The sequence below is a fragment of the Dipodomys merriami genome, unplaced genomic scaffold, assembly GCF_024711535.1.
Source record: "Dipodomys merriami isolate MVZ:Mamm:240054 unplaced genomic scaffold, mDipMer1.0.p SCAF_200, whole genome shotgun sequence".
In the NCBI taxonomy this organism is placed as follows: domain Eukaryota; kingdom Metazoa; phylum Chordata; class Mammalia; order Rodentia; family Heteromyidae; genus Dipodomys; species Dipodomys merriami.
In genome coordinates this window covers 1,033,506-1,047,487 of record NW_027203383.1, presented here as the reverse complement: position 1 = coordinate 1,047,487, position 13,982 = coordinate 1,033,506, and the positions used below count along the sequence as shown (strand labels likewise).

The 13,982-nt window shown below is 56.6% G+C and overlaps 1 protein-coding gene across 2 annotated transcripts in view; it reads right to left on the bottom strand.

Annotated features, from left to right (window-relative positions):
• Window positions 1-1,859: 1,859 nt before the first annotated feature.
• The window catches only part of LOC138833114 (ankyrin repeat and SOCS box protein 2), a 35,628-nt gene continuing 23,505 nt past the window's right edge, over window positions 1,860-13,982 (bottom strand). For both annotated transcript variants that reach the window (XM_070031456.1, XM_070031457.1), the window contains 4 exons: window positions 12,901-13,072; window positions 6,084-6,648; window positions 4,308-4,461; window positions 1,860-2,510 (listed from right to left, as the gene is read on the bottom strand). In XM_070031456.1, the coding sequence (XP_069887557.1) occupies window positions 2,374-2,510; window positions 4,308-4,461; window positions 6,084-6,648; window positions 12,901-13,072 (1,028 nt within the window). In that variant the 3' untranslated portion in view covers window positions 1,860-2,373. The remainder of the gene's footprint in view (window positions 2,511-4,307; window positions 4,462-6,083; window positions 6,649-12,900; window positions 13,073-13,982) is intronic.

The window sequence follows — 13,982 nt, the reverse complement described above, 5'->3', positions numbered from 1 at the left end:
GCTCTCAGTTGCTGGCATGTTCCGGTCGCCTGTCCCCAGATTGAGGGGCACTGGTGGCAGGGAGTGGGTCCTCAGACTAGCAAAGTCACGGGGGACTGGGGGGTTCCACCTGCCCGCTCGCCCAGAGATGCTCCCCCGCCATAGCACATGGAGGCCCAGCCCAGCAGCCAGCCCTGGCTGGTGATGCGGACTGAGTTAACCTCCCAGAGCCTCTGCCTCCTTGTCGGTAGCAGGACTGGAAAGGTACATTACCTCGCCGCATCCAGGCTTTCTTTCTCTCTCCTTCATGACCTGAGTCCTTTCTAGCGAACCCAGGGCTGCACAGGGCCCTTCCTCCCCTGCCTGGTTTCATCCCACGATCCATGGAGCGGGAAGTCCACTAGACAGGCAGCTCACCACAGGGGGAAGCAGGCAGGGTACCAAGGCTCAGAAGACTTGAGAGCCGGATGCTGGGCTAACAGGCAGGGTCACTGTGAGTGATTATCCGGCCTGTGGGATTGGGTACGGCCTCAGTGTGGGCCCTCAGCTGCAGACAGCCTGGACTTCGAGAACCGTGAGGGGTGAGAGAAGGCGTCATGCAAGCCCACAGAACCTGTAGTGCTGGCCCTCTGTTCCCATTCCTCCACTGTGCAGCAGGGAGTTGAAAGCTCACACCCCAGCCCTGCTGCCTATCAGCTATGTGATCTTGGGCAAGTTACTTAACTTCTCTGAGCTCAGATTTCCTCATCCAAATAGCAGTTGTGATTGTTCAGAGACCTGCTGCATGGTTTGCTGAGGTGGGTGTGGGGACATCACCCTATCCAAATGCTCAGCACCTAGAGCAGCCAGAAGTCACCCCTCAAAATTACCAGGTGACATCTGCAGACCCTGCTGTGCTGAGTCTAAGAATGGTTCGTGTGTGCATACGCACACATACGCACAAGCGCGCACACATACACACACACACACTTATACTGGGGCTTGAACTTAGGACCCCAGTTTTTTTACTCAAGGTTGGTGCTCTTCCATTTGGGCCAGACCTCCACTTCTGGCTTTTTGCTGGTTAACTGGATACAAATCTCTTGAATTTGTTTGTCCTGGCTGGCTTTGAACCAAGATCCTTCTCAGATCTCAGCCTCCTGAACAGCTAGAATTATAGGCATGAGCCACTGGACTGTATTAGCGATGGCTTGGACCTTCCAACCAGCCACACGGCCTATGGAAGGAGTGAGCTTCCAAGGCATGCTGCAGGGTCCTCAGCTGGGCACCTGCAGATCTCATCAAAAGCCTGGAGGCTTGGCTGCAATGCACAAGTGTGTGCTAAGCCGTGACAGCAGCCCCAGGCACTGTGACCTCCTGCATGGAAAGGTGCCAGAACACATCTGGGGAGACCGGCTGTTGATGACAATGATTTTTAAAGCGCCAGCAGCAGACACACCCCATCTAAAGAGCCAGTTGTGTTGGTTCAAAGTAAAACCTAGAGCCAGCCTGGAGACCCCACCTATCAGTGACCAGTTCTCACTGCTGGGGCACACTACAGGTTGTGAAATGCCATGGTGGCCATACTTTCAGGATGGTCGGTGTTTTGTGATGCTGTGTGACAACCCAGATGCTGGAAGCCCTCCTGCAGCCAGGTCCCTCTGCAGAAGGTGACAGCAGCAAGTCCTTGACAGGTATGATAGAACATGAAACATGGTACTCTGAGTGCCCAATCAATTAGCACTGACACCAGAGCAGGGCACAACCAATCAGCACTGATACACAGGAGAGGGTTTGACCAATCAGCTGTGACTGTGAGGGAGAACAGACAGGACCTGAGAAGGGCAGGCTTTCAAGTGGGGCTGGGAGAGTCTGGTGACAAGGACTCGGCTGGGCAGAGCATCTGTGTGTAACATTTATTTGAACTCAGTGAAAAGCCCCCTGGGCCAGACCCGGGTCCTTTCTCCCAGTGCTGGGCCCCACCTTTGGGGGGAAAGTCCAGAGTCCAGTGGAGGGGTTCACAAGGACGAGAGGGGCATGAGGTCATCCCGGACAGCAAACTCATCTCTACAAGTCTTCCAGCCACAGTCCAAGTGGAGCTGGGCCTCACTGAGCCTGCCCTGCCCAGACCACCTCAGGCTCCGCCCTGGCCTCCCAGTGGAGGTCTCTGCCCTTCTCACTGGCAGAGAAGGCCTCATCTACACAACAGTTTGAAACAAATGATTCTTCTCCTACTGACACACTGTGCTCCTCGCTCTGGGCAAAGCTCTGCCACAGCCCAGCAAGGTCACTGCCGCTGCCCTGACTGAGAGGGGGCGGCCTGCAGCCTTCGTCTGCCCCTGCGTGCCCTGGACACAGGATACCACTCTCCTGAGACGTCAAGGAAGCAGGGCCATTCCTTCTCCCTGAGGCCCATTACTGGGTGTTCTCATATTTCAGGTATCTAATCAGCCTGCCCGGAAGAGGCAGCGTATCTAGGAGCTTTATACGATATTTCCCAATGGCCTTTCGAACCCGCAGCCGACAAAGGTGAGCCAGAGGTCTTGGAGGTTCTGGAATAAAAAAGAAAGAGACGCTGACTGTTGTTTGCATCTAGCACAGGGTGTGGCTTAAGGGAGGTACCCCATTTGGTGTGGCTGGACATGAGTGGGGTGCCTGCTATGGTAACCCCAGTCCGTGTAGTGAGGAAACTGATGAAGAGCCCTCCCTCTGGTGAAGGAAGCGAGGCTCAGGGCCTTACCTGAGATGTTCTGGGTCAGCCTAATGCAGCCTCTTTACACCCAACCTGGATCCCAAACACAGCCTTAACAAAGGAGTCAGAGTTTGACCTCTTGGGTGTACTGTGCATGGATTTTGGCTCTGGACTTCTGCTGGTACAAGAGGCTGGGGGAGAGGGCAGTACCAGGCAGCTCCCCGCAAGTCCCAGCGTCCCTCTCAGCTGTGTTCCAGACCCCCTGGACGGCCTCGCACCGTGGGGTCCATTGAGGAGGAGATGGGAGGCAGGAGCAGGCACCAGGGGATGGGTAATTTACTTGGAGGCCGAGTGAGGGGTGTGGAGGAGGGCAGAGGAGCTGGTGGCTGGAGCATGCCTAGCCGGGCACCCATGCCTCATCCTCTGGATTCAGAACACAGCTTCCCTCTGGGAGGGTGTGGAAGGACGCAGGGGGAAGTAGAGGCTACTAGGGGACCAGGACATGGAGGCTGGGCTACCTGCCAACTCTAGGGTCTTCTCTCTACCTTCTTCCCCAAATAATATAAACATCAGAGCACCAAACGCAAAAGCAGTTGAAGAGTATTATAGGTGGGATGTGGGGGTTAAATGAGCAATGTAGATGTTGGTTCAGAACTGTGTGCTCTGCTTGTCCGTTAGCATTTGCAATACAGTCAGGGTTTGATTGTGTGCGATGACCCTGCTCTGGGGAAGAGAAGAGCTGAGACAGAGCCTGAGACCCACATCTAGGTATGGACCACTCCACCCTCTAGTGGCCAGGGATAGTAATGACCGAAGCCCATTCAACAGGTAAGCTTCATTGTGCATCACTGAACCAGAATGAGCAGCAGGTCACTTTCCCAATAAAAGCCCAGGGCACTGCAGCACCCTGCCTAGATGAGCTTGGTGCTTAGCAGGGACACTGGCATTCGAGACCATGGCATTAAAGGATCCCAGTTGGCACAGCTGCCCCTGTACAGAGCACACATCAGCTTCCTGTGCCTGGCGCCACCACCTGCACACCCCAGAGGCTGGCAGAACTAGCAGGCGACTGGACCATAAGTCTGTCCAGCCTCCTTTATCCAAGTGGGAAGGGCCTTGCCCAAGGCCATCTGTGTGACCCTGGCAAGGTGAGCTCACAGCTGTGGGGCCCTACACCAAGGCAGCTCCACTGTCTGAGGAGCAGAGGCACTGGACACCTGGGGGCCATGGAAAGGGCTCGTAGTGCTGCCAAACCAAAAGCCCTTTGGACAAGATGTCTGGGTGTTTTGTGAGTTCTCTCTGGGGATGCCCTGCCCGCCCTTCCCCTCTTCCCCCCCCCCATACTGCCTCTCAGGGGGCCCAAGGTGGGGGAAACAGATTCCATAGCCCCCTGGGAGCAGAACTGTTTCACGCAGCGTGGGAAGATGTCCAAACCATGGTGGGGCTAGCATGACTCATATCTGTAACTTGGAATCCCAGCTGTGTGGCACTGACCCATGTGACGTGCCATTTATCATCCAAGGAGGCGTCCACACGCTGCAAGGGACCCCCAGACAGCAGGAGTCTGGCAAGGCCCAATGCAGAAGCTGTCACGTGCCCCGGGGCTTTGGCTCTGTGTCGGGTGGGGGAGCTGCCAGTGGCAGCAGCCACGGCCTACCTGCCTTCTCCTTGATGACAGCCCAGTCCTCGAAGCTGTCGATGTGCTCCTTGAGCCGGGAGCACAGCTGCACGTTGCCCACGTAGTCCAGGAGGACGTCGATGATGGGCCCTGCCCAGCGGCTCACCTCCGGGGCCGAGAGGAACTCGCAGAACTGAAAGGGTGGACCACGTTAGTTCTACAGGTGAGGCTAGGGAAGCAGGAAGATACTGAAAACCAACGCCAGCACACTTGGCCAGCACACTTGCCCCTCCACACCTAGGCCTCTCTCCCCAAAGCACACACGGGCCAATTGGCCTGCTCATAAAATGGGTGTAAAACATCCACTTCAAGAGGACTTTTAGAAATGAGCATTCAGAGCCAGGTAACTAGTGGCTCATGCCGGTAATCCTAATTACTCAGGAGACTGAGATCCAGAGGACCATGGTTTGGAGCCAGCCCAGGCGTAAAAACCTGTGAGATGCCATCTCCAAATAACTAGCAAAAATCTGGAATAGAGGTATGGTTCAAGTGGGAGAATGTCAGCCACGAGCAAGCAAGCTGAACAAGTGTGAGGCTTTGAGTTCAAAACCTGGTTTCTGGTAATAGGAACCCAAACTTCTTTGCACATAGGTAGACTATAAATGCTGATCGCTGACAGTAAAAGTGGAGGGTTTTTTTTAGCTGACTTTTCAAGCTCTTGTACAGCTTTAGTGCTCAAGGCTGGCATGCTACTTGAATCATACCTCCTCTTCAGGCTTTTTGCAGGTCAACTGAGATGGAGTCTTACGGACTTTTCACCCAGGCTGGCTTTGACCTGAGATCCTCAGCTCTCAGCCTCCTCAGTGGCTGGGGTTACAGGCGTAAAGTGCTGACTTCTAGAGCCACACGCCGTGGGCGGGTCCGGGCTCTGGGTCACTGGCTTCCCGCCCCTCCTGGAACCCCAGGCCTGCTTTAGCTGCTGTCTTAACCTTGCAGGTGGCGGTTTGTCAGGGCTGAGGAGCCCCTCCGCTCTGCAGGGCTCCCACCAATCCCTTGCTCGACGGTTGGTTCCTTAAACGTCCCCAAAGCGGGATTGTAATCTGTTTGGACGAACCAGGAAGTTCTGCCACCTCTGAAGGTGCCAACTACCAAGTTCCTTCGCTTCGGGATCTGGGCTGGGGTCGCGGAATGGGTGCTGCCGCCAATGGTCAGCGTGGCCTGGCCCGGGGCGCTGCCCCCGGCCCCCTCGCCTGGCCCGGGCCCCGCATCCCCCTCGCCTCGCCTCGCCCGGGTCCCCGGCCCCCTCGCCTCGCCTCCCCGCATCCCCCTCGCCTCGCCTCCCCGGGTCCCCGGCCCCCTTGCCTCCCCGGGTCCCCGGCCCCCTCGCCTCCCCGGGTCCCCGGCCCCCTCGCCTCGCCTCGCCCGGGTCCCCGGCCCCCTCGCCTCCCCGGGTCCCCGGCCCCCTCGCCTCCCCGGGTCCCCGGCCCCCTGGCCTCGCCCGGCTCCGGCCCCCTCGCCTGGCCCGGGCCCCGCATCCCCCTCGCCTCGCCTCCCCGGGCCCCCGGCCCCCTCGCCTCGCCTCGCCTCGCCTCGCCCGGGTCCCCGGCCCCCTCGCCTCGCCCGGCCCCGGCCCCCTCGCCTCCCCGGGCCCCCGGCCCCCTCGCCTCGCCTCGCCTCCCCGGGTCCCCGGCCCCCTCGCCTCGCCCGGCCCCGGCCCCCTCGCCTCCCCGGGTCCCCGGCCCCCTCGCCTCCCCGGGTCCCCGGCCCCCTCGCCTCGCCCGGCCCCGGCCCCGCCCCGCCCACCGCCCCGCACACCTGCACCGCGCCGGGCGCCTTGTCCTCGGCCGGCGCGTCGTGGAAGCGGCCCGCGCGCGGCGGGGCGGGCGGGTGCGGGCCGTTGCCGTAGCGGCAGGAGAAGCAGGCCTCGCCGTCGCAGCCCAGGTCCATGAGGAACTTGAGCAGCGACAGGCACTTCATGGCGAACATGATGGTGGCGGGGAAGGCGGTGGGGTGCGTGGCGACGTAGGCGTCGATGTCGGCGCCGTGGTCCAGCAGCAGCCGCATGGTGCGCAGGCAGCCGTGGCGGATGGCCACGAGCAGCGGGCTGATGACGTCGCGGTTGGGGTCGGCGCCCGCGCCCAGCAGCAGCTCGGTGGCGCGCACGTTGTTGTTGACCACGGCGAAGTAGAGCGCCGAGCTGCGCCGGTCCTCGTACAGGCGCGCGCGCTCGGGCGCCAGCGGCGCGTTCACGTCGAAGCGCGCGCCCAGCAGCGCCTCCAGCACCGCGTCGTGGTTGCGCTCGGCCGCCAGGTGCAGCGGGCTGACGCCGCTGCGGCGCACGCGCGTGCGGCTGGTCACCGGGAGCAGCATCTGCACGATCCTGGGGGGCCGCGGGGCGCGCACGGTCACCGCCGGCCCGAGGTCGTCCGGCGGCGCCCCTCCCGCCCCCCGTGCACGCACCGACAGCCCCGCCAGGGCTGCCACACCGGGAGGGGGGCTCAGAGAGGTTCCACCCCTTCCCCAGAACCACACAGCCCCAACGCGGGGTGGCTGGGTTGTAGATGCTCAGATCCGAGCTCTGCAGACTCCCCAGACCCGACACTCTTACTCCAGATTGAGTGTGTGTGTGTGTGGGGGGGGGTCCCTCCTAGCATCCGGGCACTTTACGGAAAAAGTGACCAGAAGTGACCAGAGGCCCCCCCCCCAAGGCCAGCAGAGGCCTAGCGGTGGTCTGGAGCCAGCCCTGCCCTGCCTGTGGGGCAGCTTCCCGGATGAGCTGCCCTGTCCCTTTCCTCCTGCCCTGGGGCCCCGGGGGACTGGCGAGGGCCTCAACACTCCTGTGCTGGCTAGCCATGGTGCCTTTTTCCTTCTCTCCTGGACTGAGCACCTCCCCCGAAGACAGACTCCAGCTTCTCCCAGGCTCTGGGCCCTCTCTGACACAGAGTGGTCAGTAGTTACTGCTGAGGCCGCAGCTCTCACAGCCCTCATCTCCTATCTCCTGCTGACTCCACACTATCTCAGAGGAACCTCCCAGTGGCCCTTGGTGGTGTTGCTTGTATAATAATCCTCATTTTACAGATGAGAACCAAGAAAACCAGAGAGAGCATGTCACTTCCCCAAGGATGCACAGCTAGGATGTGACAGAGCCAGGATTTGCGCCCAGGCAGTCTGATCCCTGGGGTCACACTTTGACCGGTTTCCTTGTTTCTGTATAGTGATTGTTGCGGCGGCTAACACGTCAAGGGCTTTCCGATCTTCTCAGTGTTAACTTGCCTGTCCTGTTTTACCTTCCCTGCAGCCCAGAGGGGGAGCCTGAACACTCTACTGCTTCCTTTGAACAGATGTGGCTCAGAGCACTGCAGTGAAGAATTAGAGGTCACAGAACATCTTTAGGGGCTTGGCCCCAGGACCCTTTGTTTTGGTTCTCTTCCTCCAGACCCCTGCTGCCTGCAAGAACAAGCACCTGCTGCTGACATGATTCCAAAGCTTAATCACGCAATCCCGCTGTCAGGTGACCTCACAGCTTCACATGGGGCTCTAAGGGAAGCAGCCACGTTGGGCAGAAGCAGGTGCCACCCGGCCTGTTTCCCACACCTCTGGCCTCCTGGCAAACCATTTCCCTCTGGCTTCCTGGAAATCAGATGCCAGACTCCTGCTAGCGTCTCCATGGACAGCATTATTACTGTTAGTGAAGCTGTGTTTGGCTAAAAATCTATCTCTAAAACCTCCAAAGGAAATTCACACACCCAGGGGGGCTAATTGCCTCCTAATTTCTATTTGTACAGGCACTGGAGACCTGACCTCACTCTGCAGAGGTGCTGGTCAAAAGCAAGGCCAGGGCCTTGCCCTGGATCAAGGCCATGGGCAACAAATGCTCTGTAACAGCCGTAACGTGCCCGAGTGCGGGAACCAACAGCGACCGCGGCTGGCCCGGGATTTCTGGCAGGCTGGCCGCAGCTGGTTTCCAGCAATCGCCTGCCGAAAACGGAAGGGATGCGGAAACGTGATGGCCTCTGCCTCAGGTCTCAGTGACGGGGAATCGCGGGATGGCTGCACATTTTGAGGACTTGGGAAGCCAGAGAATGAATGGGTAACGCTGGCCTGTGTGATGCTAGGCAGGGACAGTGGGCCCAGCCCTTCCGTTTCACAGAGGGTGAAACCGAGGCCTGGGTTCAAGATGGGGAAGAAAAGGAAGTTGGACTGAAAGGGGGAGGCAAGCCAGGGCAGAATGAAGAAAACTGGTCTTTCTATGGTACCCCATTTCTAACTATGGGGAGTGGCCCTGTGGACAGCCTAGTTTTGGAGGACTGAGGGCCAGAAGCCCCACAAAATGGGTTGAGGTCATTCACTCTCCCACAGGAGGTCCTGTGGGGAGCTGTTGCTCAGAAGCCCCCATGGATGGAAGGAGGTAACCACTGCCCATAGAACAGAGGTATGTGGGGGCCTGGCGCCCTCCCTGCCCCAGGCAGGGGCTACACCACACAGCTCAGCTTTGCTACCTGGAACCGTGAGAGCAGAGCAGACACCCTGGGGCCGTGTGGAGAGTCCCAGGGCAGCGGCTCTGTAGGTGTGGTGGCTGCTGGGTAGATCTGACTGGGGACTTCAGTCCAGGTAACCTGCCTACTGCCTTGCTTCTGGGACTCCCCACTGGTCATGGAACCCCACTCCCCTTGCCCCAGCCCCTGGGTCCTTCCTGGCCAAGAAATCTGGTTCCCCAAGGCTGTAGCCAAGCCCCTGCCTGGCCTGGGCTCTGATGTCTTTCTTGTCTCATCGGCCCCGCAGCAGGTCGTGGGTGAGGCTGTTGGAGCACAAGCAGGCTGCTGGCCTTAGCAGTGCGGGTGTCCCGCATGGGCAGTGTGGATGACAGTCAGCAGAATGTGGGCAACACAACCAACTCTCCGCCCAGTACTGGGTCATCTACTTAACCTCTCTGAACCACACCTGTGACAGATGCGCTTGACCATCATCATGATGATGGTGGTGATGATGCTAACAGCTATTGGTGTTCTTTGTTGAGCCCCAAAGGCTGGAACATATCACCCTAAGAGCCATGATTATTGTTCTTAAGCACTTACTATATGCCAGGCACTGTTTAAAGTTCCCTTTTTTCATGTGCCTCTTTTAGTCCTTTAGAAGAAGTCTATGACCTATACCCCCCACCCCCACCATGGTACTGGAATCTGAACTCAGGGCCTTGTTCTTTGTAGTCAGGTGCTCTACCACTTGATCCTTGCTTCCAGACCTTTTTTGCATTGGATATATTTCAGGTACAGTTTCACCATTTTCCCTGGGGCCAGCTTTCCTTATAGCTAAGACCATAGACACACACCAGACTTCTTTATTGATTGAAATGGGGTCTCACTAAATTTTTTTTGATCCAGGCTGGTCTTGAACCAAGATCCTCCAGTACCTAGGATTTCAGGCATGTGCCACCACACCTGGCCTGAATTAACTTTTTGACTCTTCTTATTCTTCATAATACCCCATCAAAGGAGGCTTGTGGTGCCAGGATTACAAAACAATTCTCTAAGTCTCTTGGCAAGCTTGTGTTTTGAGGATGAAGTGGCACACATAACCCTGGTCTGGTCAGCTCACAGTAGGCAGTCAAGAAGTGGTGGCTGTTGGTGCCCTGAGCACTAGCATGACCGCAAACACAGCCCTACCACACCACACGCAGATCCTGGTCACCAGGTCACAGTCATCTGACCTTTGTCAGTGTTCACTGGAGACACGGTGGGCGAAGCTGACCTCATTTGGGAACTAGCACCTCGTGGTGATTCTGCTGTGTACATGTGTGTGCATGTGTGTGTGCACATGTGTGTGCATGCATGCATGTGAGTGAAAGAAGACTACTTAAAAACCAGGCAAGGCCTGGGATGCAAGTCTCACTTTCTGCTTACCACAAAGGAGACACTAAGATTTTGGTTCTCTTCAGGGCTGCACCCAGACTGCACCTAGACTTATGAAGGCCATAAGCCGGGCACCGGCGGCTCACACTTGTAATCCTAGCTACTCAGGAAGCTCAGATCTGAGGATTGAGGTTCAAAGCCAGACAACAGGATAGTCTGTGAGACTCTAATTAACCATTCTCTCTAACCACCAAAATGCTAGAAGTGAAGCTGTGGCTCAAGTGGTAGGGAACTAGCCTTTAAATAGAAAAACCTAAGGGATATTGCCAAGGCTTGAGTTCATGATCCAGAACACACACACACACACACACACACACACACACACACACACAGATAAGGGGGAGAGGGAGAAGGAAAGTGAGGGAGGGAGAGGGGGAGGGGGAAGAGAAGAGAAGAGAATTGCTGGGTGCTGGTGACTCATGCCTATAATCCTAGGTACTCAGGAGGCTGAGATTTGGAGTTCAAAGCCAGCCTGGACAGGAGAGTCCATGAGGCTCTTTTCTCCAATTAACTACCAGAAAACTGGAAGCAGAGCTGTGGTTCAATGTGAAGGAGGGCTATAGTGCCTGGAGCAAAAAGAGGTCAAGGACAGCCTAGTCCCTGGGTTCAAGCCCCATGCCCAACAAAAAAAGAAACAAAGAAACAAAGAAGAAGAAACTGAAGGTTGCCACAGCTCTGCTGCCTAGACATCAGGTATTTACCTGCCCAGGGGTCAGGTGTACACCTGTTTTTCTGGGCTTCTTTGGGGGCGTTTGCACTTGTCTGACTCACACAGGTTCTTAATAAATCTGACCGTGATGCTGATCTTTGATTTCACAAGATCCCTTTGCCAAACTGAAAAACAGGAAGCAGTGCACCTGGGGGGTGGGCGTGGGGGTATGAGGAGCCCCTTAGGCCATCCCTGCTCCCCACGTGCTGAAGAGCAGCCGCTGCTGACAACCACCACCAGCATCCAGAGCTGCATTCCAGGCAGGCAGGACAGGCCAGGGCTGGCAGGGCAGCAGGGTGGCAGGGCAGAAAGCATGGAAAGCATGGAGCAATAAGGAATGTGGAACGTCAGGCCGAATGCTCCAGCAGCCTCCAGAGGCCAGGGTGGGGACCTCTGAGTTGAGTGAGGAGCTGGGGCTGGCTGCTGAGCACCTAGCTTTAACCCTTTGCTGGGCAGCCCTCAGAAAGCTAATCACACGTGCAGGCAGCCTCTGTAGCCAGTGGGACTGCAGGAGTCTCCGTTTCATGCTCTCTGTTATCATTCTCCTCCCCTCTCCCCAGCCCCTCTTCTCTCCTCCTTAAGACTAGGAACGGAGCACCTCACCTGGGCACATGAGTGGGATTTAGGGTGAAGTTTTCTATTCATTGTAGATTCTCAATGTTATACCTGCGCATAAATCAGTCTTCTCCCCCTACCCTCTCCCTTTCTCTCTCTCACACAAGGGCTTTCTGCTTTAGCACGTGAGCCACGCTCCTCATCCTTCTGCACTTAGATTGTTTTTCAGATAGAGTCTCCAGATAACATTCCCTGGGGTGTGCTTTGGACTGTGATCCTCTTTTTATCTCTGATTCCCAAGTAGCTGGGAATACAGGCATAAGCCACCATAGCTGGCTGTTTAGAATGAATTTGTCGTAACTTAAAAAACTATACTTAAACAATACAAAGGTGTCTAAAATCGAGAAGAAAAGCTTTGAAGGGCTGGTGGGGTATCTAATTCCTCATCTTAAAAGCCCAGAAAAGGGCTTGCTATGGGATAGGGCTCTGGACTACTTGGGCCTCAGCTTTCTGTCCTGTCTGTGGGGACCAGGGTCCACCTGGCCACCCATAGCCTGGTGCCCGGTGCTGAGGTCACCTGGGAAACAGACCTCACGAAGTCCTGCCCTTTAAGAGTGCATCTTCCTCTTTCCCCTGGGACATCTTTCTCCACCCCAAGTGCTGCTGCTTTTAGCCCCTGGCTCTTAGGTAGGGGACACAGGGAGAAGATTTGCAGCATTTTCCAGTTTTCATGGTGTCAGAATTCCCACCGTGGCTAATGAATGGTCAATTAATAAATATGTAGCTGAGCAGTTATGCTTGCATGCCCGGGTAGATGCCAGCTCCTTTACACTTCTGCTTCAGCCCATAATAGTCTCTTTCCAACAGGATCCTGCGAGGCTCAACTCCGCACGCCCTGCATGCCTGCATGCACGAATTCACGCACATGTGAGTGCGCACATGCATGGACATGCGGGTGCCTCTTCCCTGCTACCAGATTGCTCTGGGAGATGTCAGCATCTCCCACCTGTCTCTAAGGACCAGGCGCCCCATTAGGACTCAGCGCTTGCTTGCTATCTGTGCCTTGAGCACAATTCCCGTAGCTGGGACATTGAGATCTTATAAGCCAGGTGACCTTGGACGAGCCCCTCCATCTCTCTGTGCCTCAGGCTTCCTCATCTGCAAATTGGGTATCGCAATGCATCTGTGTCACAGAGTCGACAAAGCTTACTGTGCAAAGTGCCGGCAAAAGCTTGGCATGGGCGTGCGCCATTTTAATGGCAATGGTTACCGATGGTGGCTGCATGCTTGCCCATAGCCAAAAGGTTCCCTCTGTCCACTGGACAGGTGTCCTCTACATGGACCCCTCCTGAGCCTTCCTGGCCCGGGGATGGACTTGGAGCAGGACTACCCTGTCCCTCCCCATCCCCACCACTGGATTGCTGTGCTGAGGGGCTGTGGTGGCTGGGCCTGGGCTGACCTGTAGTTGCCCTTCCTGGAGGCGATGTGAAGTGGGAGCAGACCATCCTTGTTGGCCCTGTTGGCGTCAGCGCCCTGGGACAGCAGGAACTCTGCCACATCTTCGTGCTCATTTTTGCAGGCCTCGTAGAGCGCAGATGCGCTGTCACTGGCCTGCGTATTAATGTCAGCACCTAGGATCAGAGAATCAGAGTGGTAAAGGATGGACAGCCCTGCCTTGATGTATGCCTTCCCATGCTGGGCACTGCTAAGCTAACCCCCATGGTCCCCTAGAAAGCAGGAGTCAATTCTAGGGCCACCCCAGATTCCTCAGGAGACTTTGAGACCCAGAGCCCTGCCAGCCAGAGCACAGGTATCTTAGAGACCAACAACAACTGCATGCAATGACACCGGCTTTTTACTGAGCACTTACTATGTGCTGGGTGCCTAGCTGCTCCTATCTCTGAATCTATAACCCTGGGACTTTAATGCTGCTCCCAGCTCCAGAGAACTCAGATAATGTGTTTCAGTCCTCCTAGTTCACACATACTGACCCAAACGCAGCCAGTCTGAGGGTAGAGGCCACACTCCTAGGCCTAAGACACCCAGGCTCTGCTCCAGGAGCAGCCTCCTAGCCCACAGTGAGCTCCTGATGAAAAGAAGCTCCTCATAAATGAAGCCCCAATCTTTTTATCAGTTGGAATTTGCTGCTTTTTCTGCCAGAAGTGAGATTACCTCCACCCCCTTGGAGGCAAGCCCTGAGCTGTGCGGGTAGGAAGGGGAACTGAGCCTGCCGATATTCTGCCTTCTGCTCACTCTCCTGCGCCTTCTGCAGGGTGAGAAGCGTCTGCACGTGGTTCTTCTGCAGAGGGGCCCACACGAGCCCAGATAGTTGAGGCTCACCAGTATGGGCTGCCATCAAAGGCTCTGCCTGGCAATTTCATGCTCCATGACAGTAGATCAGTTTCTGTCCTAGCAGAAACAGCTCAGGCCTTGGCGGCAGACAAGGACAAGTTGAGGTTTCTGGTGGCTTCCTTTATTTTTATTATTCTATTCTTTTATTTTGGGCTGGTACTGGGGCTTGAACTCAGGGCCTGAGCACTG